At 52.4% G+C, this 24,801-nt stretch overlaps 9 protein-coding genes across 9 annotated transcripts; 5 read left to right on the top strand and 4 right to left on the bottom strand.

Moving 5' to 3' along the window:
* Window positions 1-424: 424 nt before the first annotated feature.
* Window positions 425-2,680, top strand: N7462_011568 (uncharacterized protein; the record flags this gene model as incomplete). Its single annotated transcript, XM_057083282.1, has 5 exons — window positions 425-463; window positions 529-1,039; window positions 1,103-1,698; window positions 1,770-1,900; window positions 2,047-2,680. The coding sequence occupies 5 exons, from the start codon at window positions 425-427 to the stop codon at window positions 2,678-2,680; spliced, it is 1,911 nt and encodes a 636-aa protein (XP_056928021.1).
* A 717-nt stretch (window positions 2,681-3,397) lies between these two features.
* Window positions 3,398-5,192, top strand: N7462_011569 (cytochrome P450; the record flags this gene model as incomplete). The annotated part of the gene is made up of 4 exons (XM_057083283.1): window positions 3,398-3,643; window positions 3,721-3,918; window positions 4,002-5,063; window positions 5,127-5,192. 4 exons carry the CDS (start codon window positions 3,398-3,400, stop codon window positions 5,190-5,192), a joined length of 1,572 nt encoding a protein of 523 aa, XP_056928022.1.
* Window positions 5,193-5,830: 638 nt separating this feature from the next.
* On the bottom strand, window positions 5,831-6,553 carry N7462_011570 (mitochondrial 37S ribosomal protein mS41; the record flags this gene model as incomplete). Its single annotated transcript, XM_057083284.1, has 1 exon — window positions 5,831-6,553. One exon carries the CDS (start codon window positions 6,551-6,553, stop codon window positions 5,831-5,833), a length of 723 nt encoding a protein of 240 aa, XP_056928023.1.
* A 448-nt stretch (window positions 6,554-7,001) lies between these two features.
* On the top strand, window positions 7,002-8,270 carry kin28 (TFIIH complex serine/threonine-protein kinase subunit KIN28; the record flags this gene model as incomplete). The annotated part of the gene is made up of 2 exons (XM_057083285.1): window positions 7,002-7,188; window positions 7,264-8,270. 2 exons carry the CDS (start codon window positions 7,002-7,004, stop codon window positions 8,268-8,270), a joined length of 1,194 nt encoding a protein of 397 aa, XP_056928024.1.
* Window positions 8,271-10,826: 2,556 nt separating this feature from the next.
* Window positions 10,827-13,796, top strand: N7462_011572 (putative kinesin family protein (KipA); the record flags this gene model as incomplete). Its single annotated transcript, XM_057083286.1, has 2 exons — window positions 10,827-11,636; window positions 11,685-13,796. The coding sequence occupies 2 exons, from the start codon at window positions 10,827-10,829 to the stop codon at window positions 13,794-13,796; spliced, it is 2,922 nt and encodes a 973-aa protein (XP_056928025.1).
* Window positions 13,797-14,160: 364 nt separating this feature from the next.
* N7462_011573 (uncharacterized protein) lies at window positions 14,161-15,332 on the bottom strand (the record flags this gene model as incomplete). Its single annotated transcript, XM_057083287.1, has 2 exons — window positions 14,161-15,187; window positions 15,256-15,332. The coding sequence occupies 2 exons, from the start codon at window positions 15,330-15,332 to the stop codon at window positions 14,161-14,163; spliced, it is 1,104 nt and encodes a 367-aa protein (XP_056928026.1).
* Window positions 15,333-15,921: 589 nt separating this feature from the next.
* On the bottom strand, window positions 15,922-16,935 carry pxr1 (telomerase inhibitor/ribosome biogenesis protein PXR1; the record flags this gene model as incomplete). The annotated part of the gene is made up of 3 exons (XM_057083288.1): window positions 15,922-15,942; window positions 16,011-16,860; window positions 16,913-16,935. The coding sequence occupies 3 exons, from the start codon at window positions 16,933-16,935 to the stop codon at window positions 15,922-15,924; spliced, it is 894 nt and encodes a 297-aa protein (XP_056928027.1).
* Window positions 16,936-17,372: 437 nt separating this feature from the next.
* N7462_011575 (SacI domain and endonuclease/exonuclease/phosphatase family protein) lies at window positions 17,373-21,078 on the top strand (the record flags this gene model as incomplete). Its single annotated transcript, XM_057083289.1, has 8 exons — window positions 17,373-17,685; window positions 17,752-17,947; window positions 18,001-19,648; window positions 19,715-20,014; window positions 20,069-20,178; window positions 20,247-20,471; window positions 20,539-20,570; window positions 20,630-21,078. 8 exons carry the CDS (start codon window positions 17,373-17,375, stop codon window positions 21,076-21,078), a joined length of 3,273 nt encoding a protein of 1,090 aa, XP_056928028.1.
* Window positions 21,079-22,333: 1,255 nt separating this feature from the next.
* On the bottom strand, window positions 22,334-23,720 carry N7462_011576 (uncharacterized protein; the record flags this gene model as incomplete). Its single annotated transcript, XM_057083290.1, has 3 exons — window positions 22,334-22,500; window positions 22,603-22,876; window positions 22,974-23,720. 3 exons carry the CDS (start codon window positions 23,718-23,720, stop codon window positions 22,334-22,336), a joined length of 1,188 nt encoding a protein of 395 aa, XP_056928029.1.
* Window positions 23,721-24,801: the final 1,081 nt, after the last annotated feature.

Raw genomic sequence — 24,801 nt, forward strand, 5'->3', positions numbered from 1 at the left:
ACGGTTTCTCGGGAGGATCTATGTTCCAACGACAATTACCAGTAAAAAATGTAATCGATTAAAATCGGACTGTTGGACCACCATTTAAGGATCGGTGTCGCTCAAGGACCCGGGCTAAATGACATGTATGACGAGGGCCCCCCCCCCCCGGTAGCGGCGCGATCCAAAACCCTCCCGCAAAGATAGCTTCCTTAAGCCTCCAAGCTCTCATTCGCCTCCACACACTCTGTCTCGTCACAAACCACCTCCCATCAGACTTCTCGGTCCTGAAAGGCTGATTGAAGCCTAGCACGGTCTTGATCCCTCATTCGTCGCTGATTTCCGACGGCCAATGCTACACTGAGACCCGAGCGACCAGCATTGCGGATTGGCCTGTCGGATAAGCGTCCCAGCCGACGAGGTCAGTGTGGTACGAACGAGGAAGATGCCGCCTCGTGAGAAAAGCTCACTCAAACGGGGTAGAGTAAGTGGGATCCCCGAGAGGCCCCGTTTAGGGACTGGCTCGCTCACCTCGTCCGTCTGCCGCAGGTCAGCGCGGATGCCGATTCGCAGGACTTGAAAAAGCCTCGGCGCTCTCAAAGAATTTCAAGTCAACAGCATTCACTCGAGACCCCGGTTGACCATGATTACTTGCCCACTCCTCTGACCCACGGGAATTCGACGGCGACAGATATCCGTAACGAAGTCACGGCCACGCCGCCGGATAGTCCACGCCAGGGTCGCCAGCATACGCCTTCGAACCCCCAATTCTCCCAGGCCTACTCCTCGCCGCCAGGAGATACTCAAGCTTTGTCGCAGTTCGTTTACCCGCCCCGGGCTTATACAGATGAGGTGGATGATGAAGTTGAGGAGGGAGTCTGGGGTTATCTGGTCCCACTGGATGACAACGTGAAAGGTGCTCTCGTCTTGAAACACCGAGATGGCTGCAGCAGTCGGGATGAATCTAGCAAAGACCAACTTGGGAAGAAGTCTCAAGTTCGAAAATTAGCCAACGGCCGGGCTCCTGGTGGCTATCTGATCGGCCGTCACCCCGAGTGTGGTGAGTGACCATCCCTCCTTCCGAGATGAGTCCCTTGAGGCGGCTGCTAACAAACCTTGGCAGACCTGGTGATCAATAATCCCACAATCTCGAACCGGCATTGCCTTCTCTTCTCGGAGAAGCGGAAAGGGGATGTGGTGGCTATGCTGGAGGATCTCTCAAGTAACGGAACCTTTGTGAATGAAGCAATTGTAGGACGAAACAAACACCGTGAATTAGAGGACCGTGATGAGGTCTCCATCTTAAAAGAGGCCCGATTTGTCTTTTACTACCCCCGGACCCGAGACACCAGCGGCTTTCGCCAGCAATATCGCCGGCTCCAGCAGTTGGGCAAGGGTCATTTCGCAACCGTCTACCTGTGTGCTGAGCGAGCGACCGGGAAGCATTATGCAGCCAAGGTCTTTGAAAAGCGCCCTGGCGACTCCCAGAAATCCCAGCAGAATGACACCGTGCAGCAAGAAATTGCCCTTCTCATGGGAGTCAATCACCCCAATCTCCTTTGCTTGAAAGACACCTTTGACGAAAACGACGGCGCTTATCTTATTCTTGAGCTAGCCCCCGAAGGAGAGTTGTTCAACTTGATTGTGACCAAACAGAAGCTCAGCGAATCGGAAACCCGCCACATATTCCGACAGCTCTTCGAGGGACTGAAGTACTTGGTAGGTCCCCATCTTTCAACCACGGACAATGGTAGGATGGTATAGAAGGCCGTGCTAATGCGGATCTCCAGCATGATCGCGGCATTGTGCATCGGGACATCAAGCCCGAGAACATTCTGGTTGCGGACAAAAAATTGACAGTCAAACTGGGCGACTTTGGCCTTGCGAAGATCATTGGGGAGGATTCTTTTACGACCACGCTGTGAGTTACAAGAGGTCGTTTTCTGTTCATGAGCTCGGAATGCTAATCATCTCCTCGTTGCTTCTGGTAGATGCGGGACCCCGAGCTGTAAGTTGATTTCTCTTCATCGAGCGGCTTGCGTTGGTAATTAAAGCTAACTTGGATAGATGTGGCCCCCGAAATCTTACAGGAGAATCGCCGCCGGCGTTACACCAAGGCCGTAGATGTCTGGTCCCTGGGAGTGGTTCTCTACATCTGCCTGTGTGGGTTTCCCCCTTCTCTGATGAATTGTACACGGCGGAGAACCCCTATAGCCTGGCCCAACAGATCAGTATGGGCCGTTTCGACTTTCCATCACCCTACTGGGACTCCGTGGGGGACCCTGCTCTGGACCTGATCGACCGGATGCTCACCGTGGACGTTGAGCGGCGAATTACGGTGGACGAGTGTCTGGAACACCCTTGGCTCACCCAGAAGTATCCCAGCGTCACCGACAGCACGGACGGGCTGACGGGTGCCCTGGGCAAACTGGATTTCTCGAAGCGAAAGGTCGAACGAGAGCGAACCATGCTGAGCAGTGTCAATGACGTGCACTTCAGCGAGCTTGTCGAGGGCAGCAGTGCTCCAGTTAAGGTCTTCCACAAGAACGAAGCGGGCAAGCGAGTCCATAACCGACCTGCCAAGGCCTCACGCCGTGAACCATCTCCTGGAAACAACCGTGAACCCCGGGACTTCGCAAATCTGGGCCAGCGTGGAGATCCTGCTCTCTACGACGATGAACCCACGAGTCGATACCGATGAGCGGTGGGGCGGCGCATCGTTTCTTGTTTCTCGTTCTCTCCTTTTGTTCAATAATGCTTACCGGGCTGCTTTGTATGTGTGTACCAGGTGCAACTTTAACTGCGGTTTCAGTGGGGTTATTCGTTATCCAGGGAGAATTTGGGTGACCGGAGTGGCCAGATAAACCGGCTTAATATGTGTATAGTTTTTGTAGGGAGTCATGCACTGGTGTGAAAAATCCGATTCCTGTTCTGTATGTCTGTCTTTCAATATTTCTGGTTTTCTATGCTTCTGGACTTCTGTACTGTTGTACTTTTTTTTCCCCGCTGCCTCATGCCCCGGTTATTTGGTCATCGAGTTCCTTTGGCCCCCTTCTCATTGCACCATGCATCGTGTGATCGCCAGGCACCCGCGGAACGCGCCTCCACCGAAGTGGCGTGACAATCCATTCTACATCATTAAGGGGGTGCTTGTGAGCGTCCGGTCGGCAGTCAAGCAGACAATCGGTCCGCGAATGATTCAAGGCGCAGCAGATCTAAACGGGGTCAGGCTAGTCAAATTATCTGAAAAGTGTCGAGAGCAACCAGGGGGCAAAAGAGGGGCGGGTCGCGGGCTCACCGAATGACAGTGGAGATTATTATTTTGCGCAACCCCCTTCCCGATCTTTCTTCTTCCCGACCTTCTTCCTTGAAGGCTTCACGACTCCCCTCCCCCTTTCCCTCTCTCACCCATTTCACAATGGGTCTCTTTTCGGCTCTCCTCGACCAATTGTGCGAGCATTGCTCGTCCCAGTCCATCTACACCCTCGTTGCAGTTGGGCTGTTGTCGTTCATCTCCTTGTCCGTCGTCGTCAATGTCCTACGCCAGTTACTTTTCAAGAGCCCCCATGAACCCCCCGTGGTCTTCCATTGGTTTCCTTTCGTTGGCAGCACCATCAGCTATGGCATCGATCCCTACAAGTTTTTCTTTGAATCCCGCGCAAAGGTACGTGGCACTCCTTCCAAGTTCCCAAAAGTGAATCCCTCTCCCTCAGATATCTAATCCTTTGTCTTGACCTGCAGTACGGCGATATTTTTACATTCATTCTTCTTGGAAAGAAAACAACCGTTTACCTAGGCACAAAGGGTAATGAGTTCATCCTGAACGGCAAACTGCGTGATGTCTGCGCTGAGGAGGTTTACTCGCCACTGACCACCCCCGTTTTTGGGCGCCATGTCGTCTATGACTGTCCTAACTCCAAGCTGATGGAGCAGAAGAAGGTAGGCAAAGAACCTGCAGTGGGAAGATCGGAAGATCGGGAGAATATGGCATGTTCATTCAGATGCTAACTCAATCCACAAAGTTCGTGAAATTTGGACTCACCTCCGAAGCGCTGCGCTCCTATGTTCGTCTGATTACCAACGAGGTCGACCAATTTGTCAAGGACTCCGCCGCTTTTCAGGATGCCAAGGGTACTTTCGACGTCTGCAAGGTGATCGCTGAGATCACTATCTACACGGCATCGCGCTCGCTTCAGGGTAAGGAGGTCCGGGATCGCTTCGACTCCACTTTCGCCGAGATGTACCACGACCTTGATATGGGTTTCGCGCCGATCAACTTCATGTTGCCCTGGGCTCCTCTCCCCCATAACCGCAAGCGTGATGCGGCGCAGCAAAAGTTGACCGAGACGTACATGGAGATCATCCGTAAGCGTCGCGAGGCTGGTGGCAAGAAGGACTCCGAGGACATGGTGTGGAATTTGATGTCCTGTGTCTATAAGAACGGTACTCCAGTTCCGGATGAGGAGGTTGCCCATATGATGATTGCGCTGTTGATGGCGGGCCAGCACTCGTCCTCTTCCACCGCGGCTTGGATTGTTCTGCGTCTGGCCACCTGCCCCGAAGTTGTGGAGGAACTCTACGAAGAGCAGCTCCGTGTTCTTGGCAGTGACCTCCCGGCCCTCACCTACGAGGGGCTTCAGAAGCTTGATCTGCACTCCAAGGTGATCAAGGAGACTCTCCGCATTCACGCACCGATTCACTCGATCATTCGCGCTGTTAAGAACCCAATGCCCGTTGATGGAACTCCTTACGTTATTCCCACCAGCCACAATGTTCTCTCTTCCCCCGGCGTTACCGCCCGATCAGAGGAGTTTTTCCCGAACCCACTGAAGTGGAACCCCCACCGCTGGGATGAGGATTCGACCGCCAAGCACGAAGACGACGAAGAGCAGATCGATTACGGCTATGGTCTTGTCAGCAAGGGCACTAACAGCCCATACTTGCCCTTCGGAGCTGGTCGTCATCGCTGCATTGGTGAGCAATTTGCGTATGTGCAGCTGGGCACAATTTTGGCTACGCTGGTGAGGCACTTCAAGTTTTCCAGCCCGCCCGGCGCGTCTGGCATTCCTGAAACCGATTACTCGGTAAGTCTTTCTCTCTAGATGGTTCGATATGTATCTTAGGCGGTGGCTAATTTCATCCTTCAGTCGTTGTTTTCGAAACCTTTGGGCAAATCATTTGTTTCTTACGAGAAGCGTGGAACCAAGGCATAGACGTGTTTTTGGACAAGCGATGTCTTCCAATCCTTCTTGAAAGAATCCTTCCTCCAACACCCAAAAAAAAAACTTTTTTCCACTTGGACACCAAATATCATCTTTAATGACCGTCCTTTGGGCGACAGGGAAAGGCCACGGACAAGTGAGCGACATGCGCTACTGACAGGCCCACTCCTATCGGTTGTTGGCTACAGGCCTCTTCGTTTCTCCACGTTCTTGAACGACTGGACTCGTTGTACATTAACCCTTTTTTGTTTTCATGTTTCTGATCCGCGATTTTCCCCTGCTATCTCTACTTGGCATTCTCATTTTTTACCATGATCACCTACATATTCACTTAATTGAACACGATTCAAAACGACCGGACACCTGAGCATCACGCACGATAGTCACAGTTTCGTGTGGTTGTACTGTCGCATGATAACTAAGCCTTGTTCGGGCCATCAGCTGCAAACACTAATTTTTAGGCCAATTCCATCTACTGTTCACAGGAAATGTATCAGAAGATCTCTGTTGCTGCGGGATCATAGTATAGTATATATATATAGTACAGTGCGAAAGGAAAACACAGGGACAACCAGGACTCGAGAGATATATGCAATCAACGCTTCAACCCAACCCGATTATCCTACACTTCACGCGCGCTTTCTTCGTTCCTCGAGTCTCATCCTGGCCCTGACCTCGACTCGTCGTCGTTCACCACCGTCCACTTTCTGTCCGCGTTTGTCTTCCCACATGCCCTCCTGGACAGCAATGGTCGCTGCCGACCCGTGGCTGCCCTTGACAGGTTTCAAAAATGGACCCCTGATCTTGGAGCTAGAATAGATCTTCATGTGGGCGAACTTCTTGAGCGGGTCGAACGGGTTGTGCTTGTATTCCGTCACACCGGGAGCCAAATTCACAATCGTTTTCTTCATGCCGGGGGTCAAGGTTGCCGAGCTGGCACCTTGTTTCTGTTCTGCGTCGGCAGCCTCAACGGGAATTTCCACAACTCGTAGCTGTGCGACTCCGTCGACTACTTGATCCAGGTCTCCTCCAGGGCCGTAGAGCCCATTGCGAAACTTTTCGCGCTTCCGGATAAGGTACCGTCGCTGGCGAGCGGGCTCAATGCCGAATTCTCGGAGTTGGTTGGAGTTGGAGGTGAAGAGTTGCTCCCAGGAAGGGATCTTGCTCGCATGTTTCGACATTTCACGACCGATCAAGGCAAGGAAGGTTGGAACATCCGGGACAAAGGGGGTCGGCGAAGGCACTGAGGGTGCCACTTTGCGGTGGAAAGGTCGAATGCATTGTCTGGAGATGCTGGCTCTTTGAAAGAGGCCGCTTGCAAGACTGCGTAGGTGCAAGTTGCGCATCGCCATGATGGACGGGTGCAAATGCGGGCTGAATCCCGCACACCGATTGCTTGCCTGGCTTTTGATTGTTATAAATGACCCAACAAAAAGCCCTAGACACCTTCAGGGAGGGAGATGTGAAGGGAGAAGGGAGAGGCTAGCGCTTTTGGGTTCTGTCGAATCGCGGAGTCAAATCGTTCGGTGGCCGCTGTTTGGTCCTGAGAATTTCACGGTCGGGATCCGCGGGATTAACGATAGTCCGGGAACACTTCATACAACGCGCCCCCGTCGCGATATCTGGGGGCAAAGCCCGCTTTTACTCTTCCTCGCAAGGTGAATCTTTTAGTTCAGCTTCACTCTGGCCTTTGTTTGATCACCAATCAATTATTTTTGGTGTCTTTCCCCTGCCAGCATCATCTTACTGTGTAGCTCCTCGGTGAGCTTTCACCCTGCCGCAAGCTGGTGGTAATCCAGCATGGCGCTCTCACCGTTTGGCTCACGCTCTCCTTCGGTGACTGTGGCATCCCCCAACACTCTCCGGTTAAGAGCCGCCGCAGCCAAGAGTGCATCCGGTCCCGCCGCTCCCGCCAAGACGAACCCTTACCCAGACCGAGAGCTTACGGAACAGCTGAATGATGATGTGCGACAGAAATATGTCAAGGGTATGTTGTGCCTGGATGACATGAAACTCTCACTATCACAGGGGCTCATAGACTGACACCCGTTATAAACTACAGGGAAAAAATTAGGCGAAGGTACATATGCCATAGTCTACTTGGGCCACTTCCGAGATGATCCATCCTCCTGTGTCGCAATCAAGAAGATTAAGGTCAACGCGGAGTACAAAGATGGGCTGACTATGGACGCCATCCGAGAAGTCAAGTACCTCCAAGAATTGTCTCACCAGAATGTAATTGCACTTCATGATGTCTTTTCCTCCAAGGACCAGAACCTCAACCTGGTTCTCGAGTTTCTCCCGGGGGGCGACCTAGAGATGTTGATCAAGGACGGGGACATGCACTATGGTGTTGCTGACATCAAGGCCTGGATGGGGATGCTTGCCCGCGGCGTGTGGTTTTGCCACGAGAACTTTGTCCTCCATCGTGATATCAAACCCAACAACCTGTTGATCGCGGCGGACGGCGAGGTCAAACTAGCCGACTTTGGTCTGGCCCGATCCTTTGCCGATCCACACCTCAACATGACCCATCAAGTGATCACTCGTTGGTACCGACCTCCCGAACTGCTCTACGGGGCACGGCGATACTCTGGAGCGGTCGATGTCTGGTCCATGGGCATGGTGTTTGCCGAGTTGCTCCTGCGCGTCCCATTTGTGGCCGGCAACACGGATCTGGACCAAATTGCCAAAATCTGCGAGGCGTTTGGCACGCCGACCGAAGCAAATTGGCCTGGAGTCACCCAGCTGCCCAACTACGTAACAGACAAGGTCGTCCCGGTGCAGGGTCGAGAGTTCTTCCTGCGGCAGTTCCCCACGGCGGGTCCAGTTGGGGCCGACCTCCTGATGTCTATGTGCGCGCTGGATCCGCGCAAGCGCAGCACCGCTCTCCAAGTCCTGCAGCACCAGTGGTGGTCGGTTGAACCTCGGCCGACTAAAAATGAGGATCTCCCACGCAAGTCGGGCACCAAGAAGATGGGGGACGATTTAAGCCGCCGGGGTGGCGAGATCGATGATGGCCCGTTCAAGAACGCTGCCCGACAATTGGATTTCGGAGCCACGAAGTAATGCCTTGAAGAAAGGACCGATCTTAGATGCGAAGTGTATACTAGGCTGGAGAGCCCCGCTTGTCTGTTGACCCAATATCGTTGGCCCGTGTATGCGTATGGTGTTTGTTCGTTGCCACCTATCTCCACAGAAATTTCGGCCCTTCGAACACGACACGCTGCATGATGCATGCGAGATGCGGGGATGTGCGCTACGGGCACCGCAAGTGCTGTCCCGAAAAGAAAAGCCGGTCGAAGATGACAGGGAGGGGAGGCGGATGCAGCTGGCGCTATTGAAGATTGAAGAAATGGAGCCGAGGACGGACGAGATGGGACGTTCTATCAGTCAAACCCCGCCGACCTGTCATGTCGTACTCCGAACGCCGTTGATTCCCCATTGGTTCGGCCGTGCACCGCTCATCGGTCCTGTCTGGGATGGAGGCATGGCGGCCCCTTACGTCCATCGTCGATCTATTGCGCTGACCCTCACCGTCCACGGCTGGCCGGGAGTGCTGCCTGCGCTGTGTGATCTCCCCTGACCTCTCCTTGGTGATGCGCAGGGATCATTGAGTAAACCTCCTTTTGTCTACCCTTGCCCACTCACATTCTCTGGCTGGTACAAGAACGACGATCGTGAGTATTGAGCAAGAAGTCAGGACTCGGACCATGGAGCGCATTTCGTCCTCTATGTCGTCCGGGAGAAGCTGGTTGTAGGTGGGTCTGGGTGTTGATGCACGATGGAGATCAAAGAAAGATCAGCCTCGGGAGTGGATCTCTCAGAGAGGAAGTTTAAACGCTGTGGCCGCCTGAAAAACAAACAAACAATAACACTCAAAGCATAATATACAATAGTACACAAGTGTCCATAAAACAAAGCATACAACGAAGAAAGCATGGATCTTGTTGGTCGAGAGATCTCGTTCGCTGGGCAAATCACGATCAAGAGTCCAGAAGATGAACGGTGGGAAACTATAGTAGTCGAGTAAGCCTGGATTGCGATCATTAGAACTTGAATGGCCGATGGATTAGGTAACGCCTGTCGCCCTTGGACCTTGAACTTCACAACTTCAATTTCCATGTCACCGTCAACTTCGTCAAGTTTTCATCTACCTTGCGCCTAAACCCTCGCCCTCTCCTCCGCCCTCTCTCCCACTGTATCTACCAATTGATCCTTCTTTTTTGGTCTTCGTTTTCCCGCTTTGGGATCTCCGTCCCGGCTTCTCCACCAGCGCCAGGCCGTTCATTCGTTGCCCCCTTTTTACCCCCTGGCTCATCAGGCTTCGTTTGGTTCATCTTGCTGGGACTTGGGCTGGGTCCCTTTGGGTCCCCGAACTCCCCTCCACCATGGGCACTGTCATTGGATCCGCGACAGCTCCCGCGAGGCCAAGAAGTGGCGCCTTTACTGCTTTGAGACTTAGGCTGTGATTGTCCTCTTTTAGCTCCACGCCATCTTGCCCCTTTTTTTTTCTCCCGTGCACCTCCTGCACGATCTGGGGACAGGCAATATCCTCCTTCAACGAAGCACGGAGCACGGAGCACGGCGGATGGTTGGACGAGAGACGGGGTAAGGGACCTGGAGCCAGGCGAGACATCACAGCATCAAGGGACCGGACCTCTCGCCACCATCTCCGGGATAATCCTCTTATACGCTTCGATCGCCCTATCGTCTCTTGCCCTGTTTCCCTAACACAGGAGGATTCGATCTTGAAGGTGAAGAGTTCAGGAGTTGAGGAGTTGAGGGGTCGAGGAGTTGAGGAGTTGACGACTATCGTCCCCCATGGGCCCCATATCCCCTCAATCAGGGTCCCTTTTCTCCTGGGAGATTAACCAGTGCGTCTATCGTGGACGCAAAACGTAGTGTAGAGTCCAAAGTCGACCACGGCGATGGCCTGATAGCGTGATAAAAACAAGCCTGGACCGCTGCGGGGGGAAGGGAAATAAGCACTCTTGATACACCAATTTCCTCCTCCACTTCCTCTCTTCCTCTTCTGCCCCCTCTTCCTCTTCCTCTTTCTCCTCCTCCACTTAGTTCACACTCCCATTTTCGGTTTGATCCGATTCTCGGATCAAAATCAATACCAGAAGACGCGCTTTTGCCCATCTTTCGCACGTTGCTCGACATAACAGCAGTGGCGCCTCCAAGTTTCACACGCGGGTCCCCTCTCCCGTCCTGATCACAACATAGTCGTTTGAAGCTGTAAGCATCCGAATCTCAGCAGCTCAATCCCCGCCCCCCAATCCCGCCCCCATTTCCGAATTTCAGTGCGCCCTCCTCTTTGCGTATCTTGTGGCTCTCGTCGCCCTCCAGCCACCGGTTGGAGACTCCTGCCGCGCGAAAGTCTCGGTCTAGACAACAACCCGGGCGTCGTAGTCCTGGGCCTGGGCCTGTTTCAGTGACTGATTCATTCATACATGGACAGAAAGCCCACCCCCGTCCGACTCAACACGCATCTCAAATCCAGTGCCCCGACTCGAGCTTGCCCGCATGTTGTGTCGCCGTCTCCCCTAGATCGACCGAATTGACGCCTCTGGGGAGAGGGAAACACCACTCGTCCTCTTTCGCCCGACACCGAACAAGATGGCCTCCATGTCCGCACTTCCCCAACCGTCACGGCCAACAACCAACCCCCCGACCGGGGCACTCCCACCGATCCCGAACCCCAAACCGAGGAAAAGTATGCCAGCTCCCGATGCCCCCCGAGCCACCTCACCATATCAACCGTCGAAGCTGCGGACCCCGTCCAGTCCAAGGCCCTCTCTCTCCCGCTCGCCGCTATCGAGTTCCAATTCCACCTCGAACCTAAGCACGGTCCGCTCCGCATCCAGTGGCCGTGCGCCCAGCAGCCCCGAGAAGGCGTCATTGCGCCGGACCATCAGCATTGCCTCGTTCCCACAACCGCCCAAGGCCGGAAGTACTCTTCCCTCCCCGGCATCGTCCGTCTCGGGCGTGCCGGGCATCGGTGCCACGGGAAATGCGAAACCAAAGCGAAGCTCGCGGCTGAGTACCGGCACCAATAGCAGCTACCGGAGCTCAAAAACACCGTCCCTGCTCAATGGAAGTGGCGACGGGAAGTCGATCCTCTCGGACGCCCGGGACCCGGAAGCCTCCCCAGCGCATAGTAGGAGCTCTTCCGCGCAGGGTTCTTGTTCGACTAGCGCGACAACATTCGAGGATGCAGAGGATGCAACCGGCCCCGGTAAGGGGAGCAATCCCAAACCGAAAGAAACGAAAGGCAATGTCCTGGTCAGCGTGCGGGTGCGGCCCGATACGAATGGAGGCGAGACTCCGAGAAACCACGGGGAATGGGTGGTCGATGGACGCCAAAGCCTCATTTCTCACCGAGGTAAAGATGGCGGCGATTATTATTACGGTCAGTACGCCCTCCTCGTCTACAGTCGTGATCAAATTTTGGGGCCCTTTGACTAACACCGGTAGGGCACAGACAATGTTTTCAGTCCGCAAGAAAACAATGCCAAGGTTTATGATTCGGCAGCGAAACGACTGGTCCGGCGGGTAATGGAGGGATACCATGGAACCGTCTTTGCTTATGGTATGACGGGTACCGGCAAAACGTTCTCTATGCAAGGAACAGCCACCTCGCCCGGTGTCATCCCGCTCGCCATTACCGACATTTTTTCCTTTATCAGGGAAACCCCTTACCGAGAGTTCCTCCTTCGAGTCAGTTACTTGGAGATCTACAATGAAAAAATTCACGATCTTCTGTCTACTCCCGTTGCCAATGGCGCCGCAGCGCCGCAGCAGGAGGAAATCAAGCTCCGCGAAGATAGTAAACGCGGCGTATACGCTACACCGCTGAAGGAAGAGATCGTACAGAGCCCGACGCAGCTCCTGCGAGTTATTGCGAGGGGAGATCATGCCAGACGAACAAGCAGCACCCAATTCAACTCACGCAGTTCTCGCAGTCACGCGGTGGTTCAAATTGTGGTCGAGAGCCGAGAACGAGTACCTGCAAGCAGCTCGCAGGACAAACGATCTGGAATTGCCCCTGGTGGTGTCCGAGTGTCAACTCTGAGTTTGATCGACCTGGCTGGCTCGGAGCGCGCGGCCGACGATAAGGAGCGCCGAACTGAAGGTGCCCATATCAACAAGAGTCTGCTCACTTTGGGCAACATCATCTCGAAGCTCTCGGAAAACAAAGACAAGCAAGGCAACCCTACGGACCGGGAAGGACGGCATTTACCGTATCGCGATTCCAAATTAACGCGATTGCTTCAGCCGGCCTTGTCAGGAAACTCTCTGGTAAGCATTCTCTGTACCATTCAGTTGGTCAATGGCATCAACGCGCACTCGGGTGAAACACTGAATACGTTGAAATTTGCTGCACGGGCCAAGAACAACATCGTCAGCCATGCAAAGCGAGCCGAGGAAGCATATGGGGGCGGTGGTGGTGATTCTGGAAGTCGCGTCTTGCTTGAACGCTACCGCATGGAGATCCAAGCTCTTCGCGGGCAACTTGATACCCAAGCCAAGGCGCAGGCGGAGAAGGAGCTGAAATGGGATGAACAGCAGTATGAAAAGGAAGCTCAGGCCCGTCATGAGGAGCAGGTCCTAGAGATGCAGCTGGCCCGGACGGCTTTGAAGGAACGCATCGAGCATTTGAATCGATTGATATTGAGCTCCAAGTCAACTGGTGTCAACAGTCACAATAGCCTCTCGGCATTTGGCAGGTTGTCTAGAATGTCCTCCATTGAATCGGGAACACGCTCCCTCCGTTCATCAGCCAGCCAGTCCACCCTGGGCGCTGCTCATTCGTCTATCCGGCCCGTCTCTTTCATGTCTATCAATAGCACTGAGCCCACGGGTTCCTTGCCATTCTCGGGTGGCTCTTTTGGCAACGAAGAAGAAGACGATTTGGGTGAATTTGGCGATGGGAAAGCGAGCTTGCAACGACAGGTTACCGCACTACAAGCCGACCTTGGTGACAAGAACCGATATATCTCGACTCTCGAACGCAGACTGCTTCAAGCCCGACGCTCAAGCCATTCTCGAATGTCAGTGGGGGTCAAATCGAGCACACCAACCGCCACAATCGCCGAGCATCCGGATATGATGGCTCTGATTCGCGAGAAAGACATGGAAATCAATGAGCTCCGTATACAGCTCGACGACAAAGATCGGATGCTCGCTGCACTTCGATCTGCAGCGCGTCATCGAGATTTAGCTGCGGTTACTAGCGACTCGCAGTCATCCGAGCTCAAAACCAAAGAAGATTTGACTTCATCCGGTCCCAACAGTCCCCGGGGTCTAAGCGATATAGCCGACAAGGCTATGAGTCCTTCCGGACCGGCCCCATCTGGGAAATTTGGAGACAAAGAGGATGACCGAAGAAAGAATATGGATGAAGTCTCCAGGATGTTGGATGAAATGATCCAGGGCCGCGTCGAAAGCGGCCATCTCGACAAGAGTGCTTTTGGGAACGCGAAGAATAATTCGAGGGATAGCCGTCGGGTTTCGAGTTCGGCTGAGGTTCCAGGATTGAATCCCAACATGCCTATGGAGATTGCCCCAAGCTCCCCAACAAGTTGATGAGCTGATCAGGTTGCCACGATACATTTGTTTCTTTTTATTCCTTTCTGTCTATGCCGATGCTTCCTGTTGATCTGATACCCCGTCTATCTTGTTTTGCTTGGATGTTCATGTGTCCTCTTTTTTTAATTTCGTTGTTTAACCAAAAAGATCTGTACTTTGATATTCGCCAAGGAAGGCAGTGCAGTGTATTTTCCCCGAGGTGTTACCCCAATATTAGGATATATTTACCAAAATGCTACATGAATGGCGATATACTGTTCGCAGAGAAATGCTACCTGACCATTGAATGTTCAAGAATATAGTCCGTTGGGGCGGGTAGAAGAATGCAGCGCCGATAGATAGTCTTGGTCAGTTAGTTCCGTCACGCAATGATTTCTAGTTCACCCGTCCTGTCTCTCGCGTATACATCCTTCCATTGATCCCAGAGCCGTTGGAGCTCTTGGACATAACGGCCATGAAGTTCGTCAATATAGCTGTCATTAATCTTGTCTCGATTGGATTGTTGCATCACTGGGATCGCTCTACCGACCACGATGTTGAGGGGACGTCGGTAAGGCATTAGTCCCACATCATAGTTGAAAACCCCTCGGGCATGAAACAAAGGGATCGTAAATCCCATAGTACGCTTCACGAGCATTTGGAGCTTATGAATAATTGGATGCTGATCTGAATGCACCTGTTCATAAAGATCATTCTCTCCAAAGGCCAGAACAGGGACCAGATCGGCGCCGGTTCGGATAGCGAGTTTGATGAATCCTTTACGCCGTTTGAGGACGAGACGCAAGGTGTTTGGTTGAGAATTGAGGGATTCACGGGCCCCACCGATGACAATGGTGATTGCCCGTCCCATACCTTCGCCGTCGATACCCCCTTTGGTCAGGAGATTTTCGCATGACTCCCGAGACACGCTCGCCAATCCCATCGCAAGCGCATACTCGCGATAGAATGGAATCCGAAAGTTGGAGTCTAGAGTCAAGAGGGTGTTGGTAATTCCCGGAAAAAGTTTAGAGAAACCCAGCGCTTCGGTTCCGAACGCTGCAAAGGCTCCGTGGGAAATGATGCCATGGGGATGGTAGCCAAAGATGTACTTCTTAGTTGGGGGTAGAGGCTCCTCGCGATGGAGACGGGCTGGAAAATAGGATGCATAAAGCTTCCAGATGGGAAGCGACTTCAAGAACGGACTTCGGCCCTTGAGTTCGCCTGACGTAGGTGCCGTCGAGAATAGCGAGATATAGACCAAGTATGGCAACAGAAGCGGCCAAAACAAGGGAATAGCACATGTAAAGAAGAAGCTGGTTAGGAAAATGGCGATGGTGAGAGTGTGGCATAAAACCACAAATGTTTGCAGACGTCGTTCAAGTCCAACATTCAATGGTGCCCAGTGGATGCTGTACAGCAGTCAGCGAGTTCTGGGAGAACCTTGGTCCAGCCTGGAACGCTGGACAGGAGTGCGTACCGTTTCCTCTCAGCATTCTCGGTACGACTTGGCGGCCGGTCCGAGGCGCCCGAACGAATGCTCACATCTCCATTCATCGTGAGTAATCTGTGATGGAGAGAAAAGGCGCGCGCGCAGGGGGAAATTGGGGGATCTATCGTGCCTCTAGGTGATTCAATCTGATCGGGGGTTGAAGATGACGTTGTGGCTCGGGGCTATTAGGTAATCCCCGCGGCCAAGAAAGAGGTTGATCTATGTACCATATAGATAGGCATCAGTGAATGAAATATATAGCGAGAGGAGGAATATAGCAAGAAAGAGGTGGACGGTATTTGGAATGGTCTATTGTCGGAATTTGGTTCATCGAGGCCATTGGTATTCTCCAGGTAATCCGTACATATAGACCGAGGCCATTGAACATCCAGACATCCATCAGAGCAAGCCGGTGTAGATCTACAATAACCAGTACATGCTTCGTGCCAGGTTTTTAAATTTAGAATTGGCATCAACCGGGACGAGAGAATGGAGTCCAATACTGAAAAGATACACGAGTAATGTGTCATAAATCGATGCTAGTGCAATATACTAATCAATTGCAGTAACCCAGATCGAGATTGGTTTGCGCCCAAACGCCCTGCCCATGTGTCCCATACGGAGTATTTATCTATACAATGCAAAATGTCACGTCTATGCTTTGACCATAAAGATCTATTCCCGCAGATTGAAATTAGAACCGCAATAATCATCTGGTCACCAAAGAATTTTGATCCACTCACCTCTTTTAGAGATTTATCATCCATCAGTGCCCTCTTCTTCTGCGCAATATGACGGCTGCGGAACAACTGTCTCCCAATCGGTAAGCGCTCTCGTGGCGCAACTGCCACGGGCGAATCCGTCTTGGCCTTCGATCCAGTCTGGTGGTCCTGCTCAGCTGAGGAATCCTGTCCCGCCACAGAGTCTGATCCATCGTCATCTGCTTTGCGCTTATTGGATTTTTTCTTGGATTTCTTCTCCTTCTTTGTCTCGGTAGCGGAGGATAAGTCATCTGCCTCGTCTGACTGAGATCGGGACTTCTTCGAGGATTTGGATTTGGATTTGGACTTGGACTTGGATGACTTGGACACCGGGTCGGTCGAGTCGCTGGAAAGAGTGATAACATCCTCGCTGGATGTTTCCTTGGTAGCAGGGGTGCTCGATTTCTTCTGATCATCCTCCGGTAATGCTTGAAGTTTCTCTTGTGTCAAGAGCCCGCCGCGGACAAACCGCACTTCCTGGAACTTCATGGCAACATAGCGAGCCAATTTAACATCATCTCGCTTTCGCTGCTCCTTGTTCAATTCCTCGTCGCTCTTGCCGTTCAGCCGACCCAATAGTCCCTTGAAGGCATCCAGGCCAGTGGGTTCATTTTCACGCCCAGCACGGGCACCAAGGCCCAGGGTATCATCTTTGACGGTCACTCGGATATGGGAAACACTCGCATTTGTCAGAAAATCAGCGTGAGCTGCATCTCGAGCACCGAGGCGACCGCCGGGCGTCCAGCCTTGAGCACTCATGATTCGGTGTCCAAAGCCCGACGTAGACCGAGCCCATTTTGTATTATTTGGATCATGGGAGATCTTGGTTTTCCTGGAAAGAAGATTAGATAAGATAACTTCATTTTCAGGATGAAAATACATACTTCCGGGGTGCGGCTAGACCCATGGCTGGTGGAGGGGAGGGAGGCAGAGGGAGGAGAATATTATGCGAGGGAAATCGAAACCCCAGAAAAGAAAACTTTGGGAGACGAAAATTCGATAAGGCGGTGCTGAGTCAGCGTCCGATAAGGCCCCCGCGGGTCTGGATCCAGCCGTCCAATATCGCGTACGCATACACTCACTTCATTCTACCTCGCTCCCCCTCCGAAGTCACTGACCGCCCAACTTTCCTTGGAGAAGGAGTCCCATTTTCTTTGCATCAATTGGACTTCTCGATGTTGACCTGCCTGTGGCTGAACTGACTCTACTGAGCCAAGTGAACCCACGAAGCTCCGGACCAGAAAAGGCAAACATTGCACTTGCTTGTGGTTCAACACTCGAGGCGCCTTCCACGAAATTTCAATCGATGTTGAGGGAAATTTGGCCAGATCTACCAACCGTACCATGTTCAACCTCCGGGTGCTTTGCCAGGATCAACCTCAGCGGACAATTGCACTGGTGACCTCTGACCATGTCTTGATCTTTCACTATAGCATAGCCGATAGCGGAGCCAAGGTTGCTCCACGCTGTCAAGTTGAATTCTCAGAAGTGGCATCTGTGGATCTTACAGGGTATCGGCCGCTCGGCGCAGGTTATGGTACCCTTGGTCTAATCACATTGAACGAAGATGTTTTTCTTTGTGTGGTAACCGGCTCTTCTCAGGCTGCTTCCGTGAGACCCGGCGAGACCATTTCCAGAATTGATAATGTAGACTTTTGTGTGCCTCTCCTAAACTCATATACCCCTGTTTCTCTGTCTGGTTTCATCTTCTAACCAATTCCAGATTGTCTCAACCGTTCAGAATATGAATATGGCATAGACTATGAGGCTGGCTCTCAGTTCGCTGCCGAGGAGCGGGCGGGCGCAGAAGGGAAAGAAATGACGACTGACCATCCTTTTCTGGCATTGAAGAAGCTCCTCGGAGATGGAAGTTTCTATTACAGCCTCGACTTCAACCTGACCGATCGCTTACAGGACCGGTATAGTGATTTTCTTGGCCAGTGTGACTTGACTTGGGAGCTAACTGTTCCAGATCGGATAAATCAGCGGCCTTCGATATCGACACCCTGGATGAAGACATGCTGTGGAACTCTTACATGATCAATCCTCTTCTTTTGTTTCGAAGCCATTTGCCGCCTTTAGACAAGGTCAAATTAGACGCTTCTCAGCTGCTAACATGCGTCATTCGGGGGCACGCCAGTACACTCAAGCTCCCAGCAACCATCTCCATTCTCCCCCAATTACGGACCAATTTCCCCTCATTATTAACCATCATTTCTCGGCAATCCTCGCGGCGTGCTGGAACAAGATTCAATTCGCGCGGCATCGACGATGATGGCAATGTGGCTAATTCTGTAGAGACGGAAGTGGTGCTCTGGGTTGCACCGGGGATTACGTTCTCATATGTGCAAGTTAGAGGCTCGGTCCCGATATTCTGGGAACAAACCCCTGGTCTGATTCCAGGGCAGCAGAAGATCGAGGTGACACGGTCGAGCGAAGCAACACAACATGCGTTCAATCGGCATTTTGAGGCCCTTGAGCTAGAATATGGGGCGGTCCATGTTGTCAATCTTCTCAGTGAACTCAAATCCGGAGAGGCAGAGCTGTCGGCCAAGTTTAGAGAGCACATATCCCGAAGCTCACTCAGGCGGAAAGAAGGTCCCTCGAAAGCTTTACAGCACAGCCTTCTTCGAATAACAGAGTATGATTTTCTTGCGGAGACCAGAGGCCCCTCCGGATATGAAGCAAGTAATCAAATCAAATATGAGCTGGCAGATTCTTCAGATGGGTTTGCCTATTTTCTTGCAGAGGATGCCACCCGTCCCGCAACATCCATTTTGGATCGAGAAGATGTAGTCAGCAGCTCTTCTGTGATTCTACAGCAAGAGGGTGTCTTCCGAACAAACTGTTTGGACTGTCTGGACCGAACCAATCTAGTCCAGACCATTATTAGCTCCATGGCACTTGAATCGTTTCTCTCCCAGAATGGCGGAAGGTTTGGTTCTGACATCCAGATGCGACACTCAACCCTCTGGGCCGACAATGGAGATGCTCTCTCGAAGATTTATGCCGGTACGGGGGCCCTCAAATCATCCTTCACACGCCATGGAAAAATGTCACTTGCTGGAGCACTCGCAGATGCTCGTAAAAGCGCCACTCGGCTCTATGTTAACAACTTTACCGACAAGGCCAGGCAAAGGACAATTGATCTCCTCTTAGGTCGACTAGCAAATCAAATCCCGGTCCACTTATATGACCCTATGAATGACTTGGTCACTGAAGAGCTGAGCCGACGCGCTTCCGAATACTCCTCTACTAAACATGTTCGTCTCTGGGTTGGGACATTCAATGTGAATGGCCGCGATGAAGGCCCGGGAACAGATCTCACGCCGTGGCTTTTCCCCAAAGCCGACCAATCCAATGAAGATCCTACGATTTTCGCAGTTGGGTTTCAGGAAATAGTAGAGTTGAGCCCTCAGCAGATCATGTCGACAAATCCAAGTAATCGAAAAGTTTGGGAGAAAGCCGTGCAAAACTGTTTAAATGAACGAACAAGGTCAAAGGGGACCAGCAAATATGTTTTGTTGAGAAGCGGACAGCTTGTAGGAGCCGCTCTGATGATCTACGTGAAAGCTGATGTTCTAAAAGGCATCAAGAACGTTGAAGGAACTGTCAAGAAGGCAAGTCTGGGTTGTGTGCCTTGCCTCTTTGCCCTTGTGAGCTATCTGAACTAACACTTGCTCCAGACCGGTTTATCCGGAATTGCTGGCAACAAGGGGGGTTGCGCCATCCGATTTGATTTCTCAAACACTAGTATCTGCTTCATCACGGCTCATCTGGCCGCTGGATTTGCGAACTATGAGGAGAGAAACAGAGATTATGAAACTATCGACCAAGGACTACGGTTTCAAAAGAATCGATCCATTGCCGATCACGACTCAGTCATTTGGCTCGGGGACTTCAACTACCGAATTGGTTTAAATAACCAGATCGTTAGAGAGCTCGTAATGCAGCATGACTACCAGAAACTTTATGATAATGACCAGGTATGGCATGGGTCAACCACACGAAGCCAACACTTTGCTGACAAGGGGCATAAGCTGAATCTGCAAATGATTGCCGGAAGAGCCTTTCAATTCTACTCTGAAGGATCCATCAATTTTGCTCCGACCTACAAATATGATGTCGGAACGGATCAATATGACACTTCGTAATAGACTCCTTGCTCGCTATCTTCGTTTCTCTATCCGTTGGCAAGTAATACTAATCTACTATTAGTGAGAAGGGACGCATTCCTGCGTGGTGCGACCGAATCCTTTGGAGAGGTGCCAACGTAAGGCAAACTCAGTATAACGTTGCAGATCTGCGAGTGTCTGATCATCGGCCGGTTTTTGCAACTTTCGACTTAACAATTAACGTCGTTGACCTTGGGCTAAAAGAAAACCTGAGGCGCTCGTTATATGGAGAGAAACAGCGCTATGCACTCTCTGAGTCAGGCCATCTGTTAGATTTGGATGACGAAGAGAGTGCCGCACATGTTTCTATAGCCCCGGGTTTACCCCCCGGCTAGCTCTGATCGAAGTCGATGGTGGCTGGGTAGTGGTAAGTGATCGAAGCGCCGCGCTCTTCGTTGTGCAGCTAAAAGCTAATTTGTGCGACAGGGGTGTCCGTTAAAGCAGCTTTGCAGCCACCTGAAGAGGATTATATCCCAAACATCCAGCGCAGATCCAATCCGTTTTCCCCAGACCGTGAACCTGACTGGGTTATGGATACAAGCGTAATGAGACAGGATACAGGCACTGTCTCTTCCAGGAAGCCTATCCAGCCTGGCGGTGCACGCTTGGATGGATTGCAGGGGGGCATTGCGTCTGCTGGTGGAAGGGAGCCAAATACAGATAAATCACCACCAGCCGTTCCTCGAAAACCACTATTACTGAGTTCTCATCCTGCCCGCCAAACCACGGCCTCAGGCTCTGGCCAGAGTCAGGGCATGGAATCACAGGGTATCTGGGGCCGAGAGGAATCAGCCGGATCTCCTGGTGTTACTGACCTACTGGCGGATGCTACAGGGGAGCAAATCGAATGGAAGCCACTTATACCGCAACGATGACCCTTCGGACTGCTTTACGACTAGGAGATGAGGAACTTTGGAATTGACGCCGAAATTACCGCTTTTGAGGCCAGAGACGTCTGCCTTTCCACCCGTATTTTTTGGACGTTCAGCTGTCCTATACATGGAAATTTGGTTTCCAGCATCACATGATTGGTCCACACCAAACGTAATACTGGACATACAGTATTCCGATGAGTCTCGCTGCCTTATACGCTGTCAACCTATCTGGACGATTTTGCCAGACGGCGATGAAAATACATATCGTATGATCGAGTAGTCTTTCCCAACAAGTCTGAAGTCAGCACCTCTTAATTTTGACCCTTCCAAGCCATTCCTTTTCAGTCAGCCCCATTCACTTTTCATCACTTTCTCCAGTACATTTTGGGGTCTGAGTGCCCGCCAGAAGCGTCTGAAAATTGACAGAAACAGGTGGATCTCAGGTGGCGGTGAGGATTGGCGGGAGTACGACTCACCCAACTTCATCCTACATGGAGGCTGGAATGGGCATAGAGATCTATAGGGCCAATAGCCGGTCATTGTCGTATAGTATAGTAATTGAACCGAAGCTAATTGGGGTACTAAACCGAAAGGCTAAAACTAGTTGAATCTTGTAAACCACAGCCCCCCTTACCAGGATGTACGAGGATGTTACAGCTCGGCGTGTTAAGGCGTTGAACCTAATAATGTAAAATTAACAGGACCACGTGATTCACAGGTCCGTACTTTTACACCAGAGATACACATCTTGGAAAAAGGGAATGTTGTGCAAGATATGAAATAAGTTCATCTCATATTTATTGCAAGAGAGGAACGACATCCATAGGAACGAGCACCATGGGAATCTTGATGATATATATTCGCGGGTCTTCGATTCAACAATCGCTAGGCTATGATTAAGCGACCAAAAGACGCCATTGACGAAGCACAACGATGTCGTAGTTCGGAAGGCCAGCGCTAAGCAGTCGCTATTCCGCTTGGGTCAAGCTCCTGCGCAGGACGAGTTCATACGCCTTCCTTCGAGGAATGACGAGGAATGCTATACGAATCGAGTGCTTAGTTGAGGGCTTTATGTCGATCCCATGGACATCCATTGTATGCGTCGTATCGGACATCTCTGCTCTGCTCGAGTTCCAGTTTTTGTTTGGCTCAAACTCGGCGAGGGAGCGAGGAGATAGATCTCAGAAGTCCAAAAACAACAGCGTCCCCGCAAGCAGGAGAGATTAGAAACGGAGTTATATTGCGGGAAGGACATTCACCAACAGGCGATTTTCCTCCCATTCATTGAGTCATCACTGTGGAGCCGGGTCGGGTTTCTTCTCAGCTTTGGGGGTTTTGACGGCTTTTGGGGGTTACGGCCGCCCATCACCCACTTGGCGAATCCGCCAGGGTCACCGGGCTTTCGGGGCGGTTTCTTGTTGCCTAAAAAATTGTGTCAATTTTTGTCGGAAAGAAACGGGGGGAAATCTGAGAAAGGTTTCTGAACAAGGGGGGGGTGGAAACATCAACTTCCAACAAACTTACCTCCTTCAGTCTTCTTCTTCGGCTCTCCGGCAGAAGTTGCTTGGTCCTTGGATGGAGCTGCGGGAGCCGCAGCTGGCGGGTCAGGATCCTTCGGCTTTTCCGGTATGGGCCACATGTGCATCGTAATCGTCCAGTCCGGCTCAACAACCGTCTCCCAAACTTGGGGAAGAATGATGTCGCCGTTGGGGCCCAACAGGTCATAGTGTCCCTCCGCAACATGCGGACCGATCACTTCAATATGAAGGAAGGCCTGCTTGATAAGATCTTCCATGCCCTATAGGACGACCAATTGTTAGTCACCGCTCGTCACCTGGTGCACGGTAGAAAGGGAAAGGAATAAGAAACACTGCTTCAGGGGGTCAGAGTCTTACCTGCCATGTAGCGCATAGTTCAAAGGGAAAGCTGAATTTTCTTCCCACTGCATCTTTGAATTTGATGGGCTTCTTTTTCTCAGGGGGTGGTTTTTTCGCAGCTTCAGCTGCCGCATTGGCTGCCGCACTGGCTGCCTCTGCTGCTGCTTCTGTAGCCGCCTTGGTCGCGGCGGCGGCAGCCTCCGAAGCGGCAGAGGCGGCAGCTTTATCGGCTTCTTCCTTGGCTTTAGCTGCGTCTTCGGAGGCTCTCTTTTCGGCATCGGCGCGGGCCAAAGCGGCGGCCTCTTCGGCAATCTTCCGGTCATGGGCCAGCTGCTGCTCTCGAGCCGCTTTCTCCGCCGCCTCACGTTCAATTTTAGCCAATCGCTCGGCTTCCTTGTTTTGCCGCTCAATGCGTTCATCCATGATCAATTTCTCCAGCCGCGCAATCGGATCTTCAGTTGTGGCCGTGTCTGGAGGTGGCGCCGCAGGTGCAGGAGATGGCGCAGGCTCGGCTGACTGCGCAGGTTGCGCGGGCGGGGCTGGCTGTGCTGTCTGTGGTGGGGATGGCACTGGAGCGTAAGGAGGAAAATAGGACTGTGGCATCATCCCGGACATCATTGCATAGTGATCCCGGTAGTTATAGTAGGCACTCGGGTTGTAGTGCATCAGCTCATGAGGAAATGGCGCGGCGCCAAACGGCGAAGGGGCTGCATGCGCACCCATGGGAGGCGGAATAGGAGGTTGAGAGAGAGCATGCGGGTCCATGCGCGACTGGGGTGGTTGGCGAGAATGCCGCGGGAGGGCCTGGTCCTGGGCATAGAAAGACTGAATGGGCGGGGTTCCGTGAGGGGATTGAAATTGTGGGCCATGCGGACCATATGGGTAGGGGTTCGAGCCATACGCCTGTTGCATCCCAGGACTGGCATGGCCGAAGCGGATGAGTGAGTCCGACTGGAGATTCCCGTTGGCGCTGTGATGGGGGAAGTGTCCATGGGCCGGATGGCCGGGGGGTAAGGATTATAGGATTGGCCGGACGAGGCACTCTGAGCATAGCCTGCCGGTGGCGGTGCCTGAGCCCATCGTCGGTCGTGGGGATTGCGAGGGTATTGACTGGGCTGGTATTCATCGGACTCCTCACTGCCATGAGATTCTGGGGAGTGATGTCGTCGGGGTCGAGTCCCAAAGGACTCGCGTTCGGAAATCATACGCCGGTGCGACTGGGGGCGGCCCGACGCGGAGCGGGAACCACGGTGCGAGCGGTTACGGTGCGAAGTCCTTGGGCGAGAGGCTGAATCAGACGGTTTCAATTCATCCGGATATGACAGATGCGCCCACCCATTATCATATTCCTGAAGTTCATGGCTGTCCGACGGGTGGGAGGAGACGTGCACGCCCGAGGACTCGTCGTCCTCAGACAGGTCCGAGGCGTGCGGATCTTGCGGGTCAATGGAGATGCTGAAACTGATCGCGGGAGGAGAGTGGTTAGTGACAAGGAAGGAGTTAAGGTGGGAGGATGGGGGCAGAAACGAAAAGCATGACAAGGGAAGAGGGGGGGAGGGGGGAGAAAAGGACAAAGGGAGCGTAACATACGTCATAGAGACAAGACAGAACTAGATAGCGTCTCTCGAAAGAAGGGCGTAGTGAGACACCCTCTCTGTCTTTCTCTCTCTATTTCGGGGTGGAGGGAAGGGGTGGGTTGGTACGAGAGGTTGAGGTTATCGAGGGGGGGTTGTGAGATGCAAGGGCGGGAGGAATAGAAAATCAAGTTGGTGGGGAGTGGATGGAATTTTGGGTTGGTAGTTTTTGGTAGTTTTGGTTTGTTTTTGGTTAGGCCGTTGTTTGCATG

The sequence above is a fragment of the Penicillium macrosclerotiorum genome, assembly GCF_028827735.1.
Source record: "Penicillium macrosclerotiorum strain IBT 26536 chromosome Unknown utg000012l_segment0_segment0, whole genome shotgun sequence".
NCBI classification, from domain to species: Eukaryota; Fungi; Ascomycota; class Eurotiomycetes; order Eurotiales; family Aspergillaceae; genus Penicillium; species Penicillium macrosclerotiorum.